This window comes from Rhinopithecus bieti, unplaced genomic scaffold, assembly GCF_001698545.2.
Source record: "Rhinopithecus bieti isolate Rb0 unplaced genomic scaffold, ASM169854v2 scaffold_5497, whole genome shotgun sequence".
NCBI classification, from domain to species: Eukaryota; Metazoa; Chordata; class Mammalia; order Primates; family Cercopithecidae; genus Rhinopithecus; species Rhinopithecus bieti.
In genome coordinates, this window is record NW_016805006.1 from 953,392 (window position 1) to 967,582 (window position 14,191).

The window sequence follows — 14,191 nt, forward strand, 5'->3', positions numbered from 1 at the left end:
TATATATATACACACACACACACACACACACACACACACACATATAGTATATAGTAGACATCATCCAAAAAACATTCCCAGATTTATGGTAACATGCAATGAACTATGGTGTGGTTTAAGTACTCCACTGATTTAGCAGAAAAATTGGAACTCAAACTATGTTAAATATACTGCATATGTAGTCACATCCATATATATTCCAATGAAAATACGTTGCCCATTATTTAATATCTGGAACCAAACATACATTGCTTAGTTATGAAGAACTGGTAGTTACATAAGGCAGAGACATGAGGTGGGGAATTACCCAAGCTATGATATCTCTATCTGGTGGGTCTTTCTCCAAATATTTCCAATTTAATTCTCCAAACTTTGCCTATAAAGTTTAGGGCTCAGGCCAAACTGTGTAAATAAGCCAAGGTGTACCTAATTGAATTAAAATAAGGAATAGAAGTTCTGCAAGGCCTAGTATATGCCAATATCATTTACTTGCATAGCCAAGTCTGATGGTAGATTTGGTCTACAAATATCAACTGGATGTGTCTGATTAAATGCTATTTAATGCTTCCATTTAATATCATTTAAAAGCATCTATGCTTTCTAAGTGGGGCCTGTGCTCATCAGCACTGGCTTACAGCTGCTCAACAGTCCTGAGACTTAGAAATGGGATCGAAGAACTGGTAGGAACTCATACACGATAAGAATAAAAGATTATAACCCATATATATAAACTTTTTTTTCAGGTGAAGAAATTTACCTAGGACACACTAGCAAATAGGTGGTAGAACCCAGATGAGAAGCAGCCAGGGCCTCAGACTCCTAATTCAATATTTTTTCCACTACATTACTTAACCTACTTCTACAGGGTGCGTCTCAAGGTTCCTAATAACCACCTAAATCGTCACAAAGAAATGAATAAACATGGCCAGGCGTGGTGGTTCATGCCTATAATCCCAGCACTTTGGAAGGGTGAGGCAGTTGGATCACTTGAGACCAGGAGTTCAAGACCAGCTTGGGCAACATGGAGAAAAGCAATCTCTACAAAAAATAGAAAAATTAGCCAGGCATGGTGGCGCACACCCACCTGTAGTCCCAGCTACTTGGGAGGCTGAGGCAAGAGAATCACTTGAGCCCAGGAGGCAGAGGTCGCAGTGGGTGGAGATCACACACCACTGCACTCCAGCCTGGCTGACAGAGCGAGACTCTGTCTCAAAAAAAAAAAAAAAGAAAGAAAAGAAAAGAAAAGAAAAGAAATGAGTAAATATAAAGAAGGGGAGGGGGAAATAAATCAGGAGCTACTTCCATTTAAGGAAAAGGAAACCTACGAGAGAGCAAAATCATCCCATGTTTACTTCACAAAAAGTGGTCTACCTAGTACGAGCAAGGAAGTAACTTCATTTTCAATTTTAATATATTTTATTCCCATGGAACTACCTACCATGACTTCTTTTTGAAATTTACTCTTCTTTGCCTGTGTCCATAAAATAATTTGTATATATAAATAATTTTAGATTTAAGCAGATAAAAGTAAGCTCATTGATGAACTTTTTTTGTGAATCGTTACATAGAAAATATTTTTTAAAACTTGATCACTCACTTGATAATGCCAAACATCTATGAAATGCTGCTAATAAATCCCTACTACAAAAACCTAACATCCAAGATATGGAGCAACCTCTTAGCACCTAATTTCACTTTTAAAAGATTAGGAGAACTATTCTCACTTATATATGATAAGAACATGATGGATGTGATAACCTGGTCTTTTTAAACCTCCAGTCTTAAACTGAAAGAAAACAGAGTCTGTTTGAATGGGTGATTATTGGAGCCAAATAATTTCCAACACTTCTTTTACCTCCATCAATGTACACTGTCATAGAGTCAAGCAGCAGCTGTTGCCAAAACAGGCCTTATTACCTCCAAGTGCTGCTTCAAGGTACTGAACAAGAAGGTGTAAATATATCTGTCTTCTGCTATTTGTAGTTCTACTGGCCTCATGTATGTCTTGCAGTGAGACAGATGGTCCCTGACACTGCACAGGCTTTCAGGCGTATGTATTTGCAAACATAAGAAGGCAGATGTTGAATATGGTAAACACACGATTTGTCCCCTTAAGGTTTAAGTTGAGGCTTCTATCTCAATTTGGATATTTAATTACTGGATCCTAGAAATCTTTAGAAATCTCTGCTTTAGAAATATAACACTTTATGGTTATTTTATGACTACGTGCAAAATACCTCAGACATAGACCAAGTGGAAACTTATCTAACCTAAGTACATAATTTTACCAACTACATTATCAGGTATATTGAAAACAGAATATAATTTACCTGTCTATAAGTGGGTCACTCTGGGTTCTCTTTCTACATAAGCCATGTCACATACTTCTTGTTGATTTTATTTTTAAAATACTGGGAAAAGAATTTTATAAAATCAAAGCTTGAGTAAATGAGAATTTACAGAATAAAAAGAGACACGGAAAATGAAAACTCTCATGTGCTCATCACCCTGGTGACGTTAATAGAGCCATCAGATTTCTCAGCAAATACAACAAAATTTAATGTCAATAATTAATGGAAATTAGCTAACTCCAGTCTTAAGAATTTGTCATAGTAAAAAAAAATTTAATAAAATAAATATAGCCTTTAAAATCTAATACAATAAAAGCTAATGGGATGAAATATTGTCTGAGATCTGCTTCAAAACTCAGCATATGGCAAAAATGAAAATTCACAGAATATATTTGGTTCTCACAAATCAAATATTACTTTTAACAAGGCAAAATACATGTATTTTAGTGAAAATGTTAAATTTTAAGATAATAAAATCATATATTATATTCTGAAAACTTTATGATTAAATGTTTGGATAACTTATAGTAAAAGAATAATCAGAAAAGTCAATAGTAGTTTCCAAGTATAATCAACGAACTCTTCAGAGAGTGGCTTAAGGAGCGTTCCCCAGCCTTTGTGACACCAGGAACAGGTTTCATGGAAGTGTCACCTCAGATCATGAGGCATTAGATTCTCATAAGGAGCGTGCAACCTAGGTCCCTCGCATGTGTAGTTCACAACAATAAGGTTTGCACTCTTATGAGAATCTAAAGCTGCCACTGATCTGACAGGAGGCAGAGCTCAGGCAGTGATGCTCACTCACCTGTTGTTCACCCCCTGCTGTGCGGCTCGTTCCTAACAGGCCAGGGACTGGTACCAGTCTGTGGCCCAGGGGTTGGGGACCTCTGGCTTAAGGATATTGAATCTTGTCATCTAACAACAGTCAAGTATAAGTTATGATTGACCACTATCATCAAAGTCTTATCAGTTACTGTACTCTATATTAATAGGAAGGGATAAAAAAAAGTAGATGGCGAGAGAAAAAAGGAATAGTAGGTTGGGTAATTTGTAGTACACTAAAGCTACGCTACAAGTAGAAAGTTCACTGTAGACAACAATTATGTGGAATTAAAAAAACTAATCAAATATGTTCAAGATCACTTCTTCTGATAAATGTACTACAGTTATATAAGAGAATGTCCATGCCTTTAGAAATTACACATTGAAGTATGTAGGGATAAGGGTATACTAAGTCTGCAACTTATTGTAAGACAATTAGGAAAAATGTAACACGTTAGTGTATACACAGGCAGAGGGAGAGAACGTGAATGACGTGTTAGTGTATATTAGGCAGAGGGAGAGAATATGAATGATAAAGCAAATAAGTTGATCTATTAACATTTGGGGCCGGGCGTGGTGGCTCATGCCTGTAAAACCAGCACTTTGGGAGGCCAAGGCAGGTGGATCACTTGAGGTCAGGAATTCGAGACCAGCCTGGCCAACATGGCAAAACCCCGTCTGTACTAAAAATACAAAAATGAGCTTGGTGTGGTGGTGCACACTTGTAATCCCAGCTACTAGGGAGGCTGAAGCAGGAGAATTGCTTGAACCAGGGAAGCAGAGGAGGTTGCAGTGAGCCGAGATCACACTACTGCACTCTAGCCTGGGAGACAGAGAAAGACTATGTCAAAAAAAAAAAAAAAAAAAAAAAAAATTGGGGAATTTGGGTATACAAGAATTCCTTTGGATAGTCTTGGAACATTTCTGTAAGTCTGAAACTACGTCACAAATAAATTAAAACCTAGTACTCATTGTGTGACAAGTATCAATTATTCTCTCTGAACACTTCAATACAAGGCATGCTAAAAAGAATTTGAAACCATGGCAGAAATGAAATGGTATGAATTGAGATACAAAGCCTAGTAAACAATATGATACAAGTATTTTAACTAACATTTGTTTCAAAGCACATAAAATAACTCAAATTGATAACACTTCCCTTATTAATTGTTCATAATACAACAGAATGCTCCAAAATCTGAGAACAGAGAGCAAATTTTATAAGAAAAGGAAACATAGGAATTTTATCTAAATTCATAATGTGTGGTAACACAGGAGGACACCAAATGACTAACAGTTTCTATTCATCTTAGTGTAGAGAGAAATGCAGTAGTAAGAGGGAGACAGAGAGAAAGAGAGCAAGAGATTTTATCTTCTTATGGAAAATTTCAAACACTACATAAAAAAGTAGACTCACTTCCTATCCCTCTCCATAAACATTATGAATTAAATTCTAACATCATATCATTTTATGCACTAAACTTCAGTTACTATTTCAGAGAGATATTTGGAGAAGTTCATTAGAAAAAGAGAGCTAATTCTTTGCATTATAAAACAGGACAGCTCTTATGTTAAAATTAAATAAACACATGCCAGAAACAAAGCACCAGAATATGCTTTTATGACTCCAGGAGCCTTTTGAACCTTCTTAAATTTCCCTCACTCTGAATATAAAATTAAAATACAGAGAAACAATTTTGAGGATGGTTTCACTTAGATTCAGGAAAGACAGGCTAAAATCTATAAGTACTTTGGAGAACTGTACAATGCTGGAGTGAATCAAGATGATACAGTTATGTACTGACTAACTTCAGTAAGTAAAAAAGAAACTTTAAAGTTATGATTCCAGATTTAGTCCCATTTTTGATTCTACATCACAGGAATGTAATATACAATGAAAAAATAACCTAATTGTCAATATAAAGGACATAACCTCTTCACTATTCACAGCCATTATTCTTAACTTATTTTAAAATAAACTAACAGAGGAAGAGAAAGTTGAAATCCAACTTAAGATCATACTTTTGCGGGACCCAAGGAGTTAAAAAGTTGAAAAAAATTAAAAAGATATACAGGCCAAATTATTGGTGCCTTAACACGTCTGATTTGGGATGAAGTTTTGCTAAAAAATACAGCAAATGCCACAGACTCCATTTTATGTCTGCATGCAGCAACAGGATCTCTCTATATACAAACACCACTCCACCTAGCTACAGGGTCCATTTCTATGTGATGGTGATACCTGGAGCTCAAAGGCCTTATCCCTGAGACTACTGAGTATTTCTTCTCACAAAAGTGACCTCTGTAAACACATTAATACTGAACACAACAAAATTAAGATATATTGACATAGCAGCCAAATAATTTAATATATTCCTTTCATTGGAAAGAACTTGAGGACTGTTTGAGGCCAGACAGGGTTTTCGCCTGACTACTTTAATACAGAAACATAAAAACATTGTTCCATCTCAAAGTAGTTAAACTTCAGGATTGCTCACTATGGAAAACAAGTAATTTGCCTATAAACATACATATTTTATCATATAAAATGGATTTCCAGTGTTAACATACAATTTAATATCTAATAATATCATAGACCTAGCAGTTTATTTTCAGGAACCTAATGAAGTGATAATCTTATATTCCTAAGGGGTAGCAAATTGCTAAAATAAGCAGAAATAAATCAGGTGAGTCATCAAAAGTCTTTAAGGAAGTTAATGACCAATCTTAATAAAGCCAAAATCTTAGTGCACTGGCTTTGAAAACCACCAATAACATCACATTGTCCTGACACTAACGACAGATTATTATATGTAAATTATATCTCAATAGAGATGATTTTTTTTCAAAGTATTAAAAAGATGGTTGTCATCTAAGGTTCTCTCTGTATTTCTATCTGTCAAAATTTGGGAGTCATTTCAAATCCCGAAAGAGCCAGGAAAATGAAACTGTACTTGCAGGCAAAGCCACAAGGCAGTAAGGATAAGACGAAGTAGATGGATCTGTTTTTGATTAGCCAATACTAGTTTTCACAGCTTGTCACTGCTTTGTTTTCTCGATGGATGTGTGTATACATGGTTGTGTGCAAGTATGTTTGTGCAAGTTTTATGCTTTGTACCTAACTGATGCCATTAAGTCTCATTTGAGCTGGAAATGAAGAACATAATAAAACCACACAAAGAAAATTATGTTTTATTTTATTCATTCAACCCTATAAAACAGCTGTTAAGAAAGCACCAAGCCTGAAGCCTTACCCTGTTCGTTTGGTGATGGTCCCCAATGTCATTGGCTGCTTGATTTGTGCAAGAGGCATCACTACCATCAAGCTGGGGAGAGGAGAGAGTCGAGGGTTGCCAGGGTTGTTGTTGGTAAAATTGTTATAGGAGTCTTGGCTGTTCAGTTTTCCTACAAAGAGAAAAATAAAGAAAAGCATCACCGAGGGAAGTTTCCTATCTCTGATAGGGTTTTCACTGACTCCAGTAATCATTTAAGAAAGGCATCAAAGGGGCCGGGCACGGTGGCTCACGCCTGTAATCCCAGCACTTTGGGAGGCCGAGATGGGTGGATCACAAGGTCAGGAGATCGAGACCACCCTGGCTAACACGGTGAAACCCTGTCTCTACTAAAAATACAAAAACTAGCCGGGCGAAGTGGCGGGCGCCTGTAGTCCCAGCTACTCGAGAGGCTGAGGCAGGAGAATGGTGTGAACCCAGGAGGTGGAGCTTGCAGTGAGTGGAGATTGCGCCACTGCACTCCAGCCTGGTCAACAGAGCAAGACTCCATCTCAGAAAAAAAAAAAAAAAGGCATCCAAGGTAGAATTGATGCCAAGAGAATTACAATTATGTCGATGAGAAGAAACCAAACTACTCTTGGAGAGCTGAATAGCTCATGCCTGCAATCCCAGCACTTTGGGAGGCCAAGGCAGGAGGCCAGGAGTTTGAGGCCAGCCTGGGCAACATAGTGAGACCCCATCTCTACAAAAAATTTCAAAAATTAGCTGAGTATTGTGGTACACGCCTGTCATCCTAGCTGCTCAAGACTGAGGCAAGAGGATTACTTGAGTTCAGAAATTCAAGGTTACAGTGAAATATGACAGCACCCCTGCGCTCCAAGCCTGGGTGGCATACAGAGACCCTGTCTCTAAACAAACAAACAAAAAAGAAGTATTCTGGTAATACCAAGTGTGACTTAATTATTAACATATTTCAGTCTTTGGGAATTAGGGCTGAATTCCTTATCTTTCTAAAGACAGTTAAGGTGGTTTGTTGCCCTGCTTAGGTCCTCACATCCAACACAATCTGCTAGTTCCCCCATACCTTGTCAATTTCTAAACAAAAGCCAGCTGAGCTTTTCATAGGGATTACATTTAATCTGGAGATCAATTTGGGGAATACTGCCATTTTAACAATAATATGTCTTTTAATCCAAGAACTTGGGATGCCTTTCCATTTACCTAGGTATTCTCAAATTTCTTTCAATGTTGCTCTGTAGTTTTCAGGGTACAAGTTTTATACTTCTTTGGTTAACTTACTACTAATTATTTCATTCTTTTTCATGCAATTTGAAAATGGAATTGTTTTCTTAATTTCATTTTTCAGATTATTCATTGCTAATGTATAGAAATACAGGTAACTTTTGTATACTGATCTTGTATCCTACAACTTTGCTGAACTCATTTCTTAGTTCTAGTAATTTCTTCTGGATTCCTGAGGATTTTCTACACACATAATTACGTCATCCTCAAAAAGAGATAGTTTTACTTCTTCCTTTCCAGTCTAGATGACTTTTTTTTTTTTTGCCTCACTGACCTACCTAGAACTTTCAGTGCAATGTTGATTTGACAGGGGAAAAGCAAACTTTGATTTATTTTCGCTCATTTTGTGTATGTAGTGAGAGTTGAGGCTCATTGTGTTCTTTTTTTAAAACAGATGTGTAATTGTTCCATCACCATTTGCTAAAAAGATTATCCTTTCTCCTTTAATTGCCTTTCCATGTTTGTCAAAAACCAACTAACCATATACGTGTGGGTCTATTTCTGGATTGATCTATGTGTTCCATTGATCTATGTAGCCTTTCAGTAATACCACATTTTCTCAATTACTGTAGTTTTCTAGTGAGTCTTATTAATTGATGGGTTTACAGAGAAAGTATAAAAATTACCTCATTTTCTGTGTTACGGAATAAGCCAGTGCCTGTAAGCCAACAACTCTTTCATGCAAAAAACTTCTTATTGATCTAATGTTAATTTTATATCACTGTTCTTGACTGTTGATAAAAATTATCAACTCCATTTATGTGGTTAGCAATAGACAAGGCATTTAAAAAATGATAACCACAGTAAACACACATATAATTGTTTTTACTAATTCGAATTAAGTTGACAAATTTATGCACACAACAAAAGAATCCCCCCCAAAAGTCCTAATTAATATCTTATTTCTGAAACACATCCTAAAAGACATCTGCTTTAAAAATAGCACGGATTCAGGATAGAGGGAGAACTACCACACAGTATCTAATGGTAGCCTGAGAGATAGTAAAAAGTCAAAAGTGCCTTTCTGAAAAATCATAACAAGATGACGGTGGCTTCAGAATTAGGATAATGGTTTAACCAAATGTTACTTCTTCCTTGGACACAAATCTATCTTTTTATATTACTCTATAGAATTATCAAGTTAAACTCTGATAAATGTCTCTTTTGTAAAATACAGGGAAAGATAAGAAATTCATGCAAATAAAATAAATTGTTCTCTATCTCCTCAATTTCCAATTCAGAATACACATTAAAGTTAACAGAAGCCATCTATACCTGTTGCAGGAATAACAAAAGACAGAATTCACAATACATACAAGATGATTTAGGCTACAACATAGAACCTTGTAGAAAATATGAAGAGGGAAATCACATTAAAATATCATATTTGTGGAAGAATATGAGAATAACTGCTTTATAGTTAAGCCATTCAAAGTAATTTATTATCACACTCTCAAGGCCAAAATAGATGTAAATAATTATAAAATTGCTATTAGACAACTATGCTAATATTAATTTGAATTTGAAATCAGACTGCAACTTTATGTCACAAGCTGGTGAAAATTAAGGTATATCATATATATTTCACAACTAGTAAACAAATATTTGTTGAGTGCCTTAGCCTAAGATAACACTGTAAGGGACTGTTTTCCTTGTTACCATGAAGCTTACAGTCTAACAGGCACCAACAGGAATCATTAAGTGCTAATTGCCTAGAATTAAAGATAAGGAGACGTGGGAACACCTTTATTTGGAAAAGGGCTAAAGGAAAAGGGCAAATGGGATATGATCTAGACTTTGAAAATTGGACAAAATATGGATAAGGGTAGGAGAGAAGGAATATTCTGGGCATCAAGGATAGTATGAGGGAAGCGTGGTCTAAAGGGATGCCATTATAGGAGGAGTAGTGAGGAATCTCTAACGATCGCAGATAAAATATTTCAGTTTTAGGAGGACCTCTCAACTGAGCCAGAGGAGTAGGAACTTAGGTTAAGTTCTTCAGAAAGGGAACAGTATAGATGTTGAAGTCATTGAATTTGACAGATAAAAGGAGTGGTCTAGGAAAATGAAGTGATTCATTAAGAAGTTCCAAATCTGTGGTTTAGCTAGGCACGACTTAAAATGTTTCACTCTCTCACCAGGATAAAGGACAACCTCAGGATAGCAAACAAAGAACTTCAGATCTATCCTTCTCATCTGTGTTTATGCTGCAGAGTCCATTCGAAACCAGCACATCTGAGAGGGTAAGATAAGTTGTGTAGGTTTTACATTCATGTTCATGTTCACAGGGGTGGTGTCTGTCTTACATATTAATGGATATGGCTAGCAACTTATAAACACAGCTTTAATGAAACAATGGGTATATTAATAAAATGGTCAGTAAGGCCAAGATCTAAGAAGACAAAACTCAGAGAAAAAGCTACTAACTCTAATAGTCTTCAATAGCGTAGTTTCAGTGGTGAGGTGGAAAAGTCAAGAGTTTAAGGAATAAGCAAAGGGACTGCTGATAGGATAAAAATCAAGGTAACAGACAGAGAACAAAGATTTAAAGACTGACACTGAAAAGAAGACATTTACAAAGATGACATACTGCGCCAAGCAAAAGTTTCATTCAACCTTCGCTCTGTCACTTCACACTTTTGGAGGCTTATTGGTATCAGGCCCTGTTCTAGATTCTGAAGAAGTAAGTCCAAGGGACTTTCAAAGAGTTCATAATACAATGGTACAGAAAGACATATTAACAAAAAATGAAAAATGGGAGAAAACCATGCTAATAAATACATCTGAAAATGACTCAGGAACAAAAGGAAGGAGTCACTTTTATTACTGTTTTAAAGGACAACTTAAAAAGGGAGAAAAGGTATACAAATTTGGAGCATAAAGGAGGGAATCTCTATCTTCTTATTTTGCTTTTCTAGTAGAAAATAAAGGAGGAAAGATGTATCAATAACATCAGAAGTTAGTAAAATCAAAGAGCTAGCTTAGACCAGAAATCTCAATAGCTGACACAGACATGTAAATAATACACATTAAAGAAATAAATGAAATAACTACACAGAACAGCCTAACAATCCTTTATTCCAGGACCTATGGTTAAAATATTTGGTTATAAATGATTTTACACTATTTATTCTGTCTTGGATTTTCTTTGAAAATGCAGCTAGAATCTAACAAACCTCCAGATTTATCCTTCACAATACTGAAGACTCCACCAAGATGCCTGGACTCCTGAGGATAGTGTCTTACAAGTCATTAATAGCAAATAGCTCAATAAATGTTTGCTGAATGAAGGAAATATATTTATTTCCATATCCAGGACATAGAGAAAAATATGGCCCTATGATCTATAGAAAAAATAATTCTGGAGGGGACTCAGTACTTCAGAAGGTTGCCAGATGACTGGAGTCTGCAGCTTTCACTATTCTGCTCAGTCTCATGTTCACTGGACTAGGGGGTTAGATTTGATAATTTTAAAAATAGATCTTTAGACATTTCCATGTGGTTATATCAAGCCTAAATTTTCAAGCCAGAATTCTTCATTAAATCTCAAGCCTCTTAGTATAAAGAAGTTCAGCAGGAAGAAATCTGCAGTGTCGGCCTTGGACCTGGATGAAGTCTATCGCTATTCTTTTTCTTTGCTCCACCTCTCAGAAATACATAAGATACAAATAATATTTCTGAGATCTATGAAGAGAGTTACAAGGTATCACCTTCACTAACCCTTCTTTACTATACTCTTCTATTTTTTCCTTTACTGCATGACTACAATGAAAAAGAATAGAGGTTACTTAAGTGCAGTTTTGGTAGTGGACTGCATGAAGTCTTGAGATACATAAACTATTTCACACACCATTATACTTTCAAATTCCAGCTAAGAGGAGACCTGTAAGTGACAAATGCCATGAGAATGAATATTCTCACAGTATTTCTGGCACAAGCAGACAGAGGAAGTCCCAAAAATCTCATGAGAAAATAAGCTCATCTAAGACTCTCATCCCAGTTTTTTGGGCTTACTCTATATAGATAAACTTGCATAAGCCTCAGGCTTTTGGGTCTTTATCCAAATCCACTAGAGCTTTGATCCTTTAGAGGTTTACCAGTCCCCACGATAGATGGAGTTCTCTTGGGGGGAAGAAATTCCAAGTTCCAATAAAATGGTTTCTCAATAAGTTAAAGCAGGAATTCTATTTGGGGACATAAAATTATTTAAAAATCAGAATTTTTAAAACATCCCTTGATGTTTAAAGCTATGATGCCTTGTTTTGTTCTGTTTTCAGTTTTTTGTTTACTGCTATTATTGTTTTTAATGTTATAATACAAAGCCATTAAACCAGAACCATTCACTTTGGGATTCAACCACTGACTTTCCGTGTTTATCTTCTAAAAGTTTGCAATTTAAAAAAAAAAAAAAGGGAATTATGAAAACAACTTCTGTGCTNGACATAAAATTATTTAAAAATCAGAATTTTAAAACATCCCTTGATGTTTAAAGCTATGATGCCTTGTTTTGTTCTGTTTTCAGTTTTTTGTTTACTGCTATTATTGTTTTAATGTTATAATACAAAGCCATTAAACCAGAACCATTCACTTTGGGATTCAACCACTGACTTTCCGTGTTTATCTTCTAAAAGTTTGCAATTTAAAAAAAAAAAAAGGGAATTATGAAAACAACTTCTGTGCTCTTTTTTTTTCTGTTATCTTTTGGATAAAGGACATCTATAGGTATGTTGTACTTTGGGGGACACAAACTCCCCATCTCCATACTAACACATAGTTCCACTGTCTGCACATATGAGAATGACGTGGTGTGATCTGTTTACTAAAAGTTTTGCTAACTTCAAAATGCCACCTTACTTATGCTTTGTCCTATATTATGTTTTCCCAGACATTTTATACTATAAAACACAGAGGAAAATGGCAGTTGAGGATAAAAGTGAACAGAGAAAATAACAATGGGCTTTGTTGCCGCGCTGGAGGAACAGCTTGTCAGGTCAGCTTTGCAGAGAGGCATATTCCCAAACCAGTCATCATTAACAGACTCACTTCCACAGGAAAAAAAAAAAAGACAGAGTCTGAAAACTCCGGACAAAAGAAATCCCTGCAGACAAAGTAAAAACAAATTAAAAGACCCATTATAAAACACAGATGCTACAAGGAAAATAAACTTTCTAAGATTTACTGGGCTTTGACAAACTTGGACATTTGTGGAAAAGACATCAGCAGCAACTCCCAGGTAATGTAGCTGCAAAGTTAGACTCCTTTCTGTTTTATCTTTACCCTCTGTGCAGAAGCTGCCAGGTTGGTATTCTTAGCTTCTGAATGCAGTGATGTGAGAACATGTGAATGTGGCAAACTGCCAACTCCAAGAACTCTCTAAAGCTAGCAAAACTGAAATTGTTGAACATTTCAGATTATGTTAAATATTAAAGTTACTATCAGTGTATCTGTGTGTACATATGTATAGTTGTCTTTCTTCTGAAATGCAAACAAGAAGAGGGGAAATAAAGAATGAATGTATATGCATCCTTTCTACCTCTAAAAAATTTCCATATCTTACCACACTGTGAACAAAAGGACATAAAATCGGTTAAAAAATCATTAAGGAATCAAATGATAATAGTTGTAGATCAGAAAGTACCTTAAAGGAGTGTCATGCCAGGGAGATAGAGAAATTTTTGTTACAGGTTTCTAAAAGTTATTGCTAATGGAGGACAAAGAAAGATTCTTTAGGAATAGAAGGTATGAGAAACTAAGACCTACGATGGAATAAAGTGGGTCAAGTGAAACATTTGGAGGATAAAAAGAGCACTGTGCTTTTGTTGTCATTAGAGATATGAGGTAAACAAGTATAGAAATGGCAAAACTTCATTTGCAAAAACAGCTAAAGGACACTAAGCAACGGTGCCCTATGAAAGAGCAGTGTTATGAGGAGATCCACATATCATTTCACTTGTTCTTATCACAGACACAGACCTTATCCACTTTAGGCACTCCACTCTTCTGAAGGCTTACAATAGACATCTTCCTACAACTCAGTACTCTAGACTCCTACGACTGTATTAAATTCTGTTCTCATCACCTCTCCACACACTTATCTACAAGACCCACTATGGTTCTAGAATATAAGCTCCTCACCTAGTGTCTTTGGTCTCCTATTTTGAACTCCCGCATTTTGAAATCGGATTACTGCGCCACACTGAAGGCCAAGGTCAATGTGACTCTCTGGCACTCCTCAGAAGACAATTCTACAAAACAACCCCAGTCCCAAATATCTCCTTTATTTTTGCCCTTTTTGCAACACTTTACCTATTCTAAGACATCATGTAGATGTTCTATTCCCTATATCATATGTTTCAAAAATAAAAACTAGATGATGAGTTCTACTGGGCATTTTTTTTTTTTTTTTTTTTTTGGTAAACTTTTGTCTTCTACAGAAGAGCAAAGCTTTTGGTCTGTTTTAATATCCTGCTGTGGAATTGACAG

At 35.9% G+C, this 14,191-nt stretch overlaps 1 protein-coding gene across 1 annotated transcript in view; it reads right to left on the minus strand.

Moving 5' to 3' along the window:
* The window catches only part of BCAS3 (BCAS3 microtubule associated cell migration factor), a 749,063-nt gene that overhangs the window by 392,030 nt on the left and 342,842 nt on the right, over positions 1-14,191 (minus strand). The window contains exon 16 of the mRNA XM_017870817.1: positions 6,428-6,578. Coding sequence (XP_017726306.1) covers positions 6,428-6,578 — 151 coding nt within the window. The remainder of the gene's footprint in view (positions 1-6,427; positions 6,579-14,191) is intronic.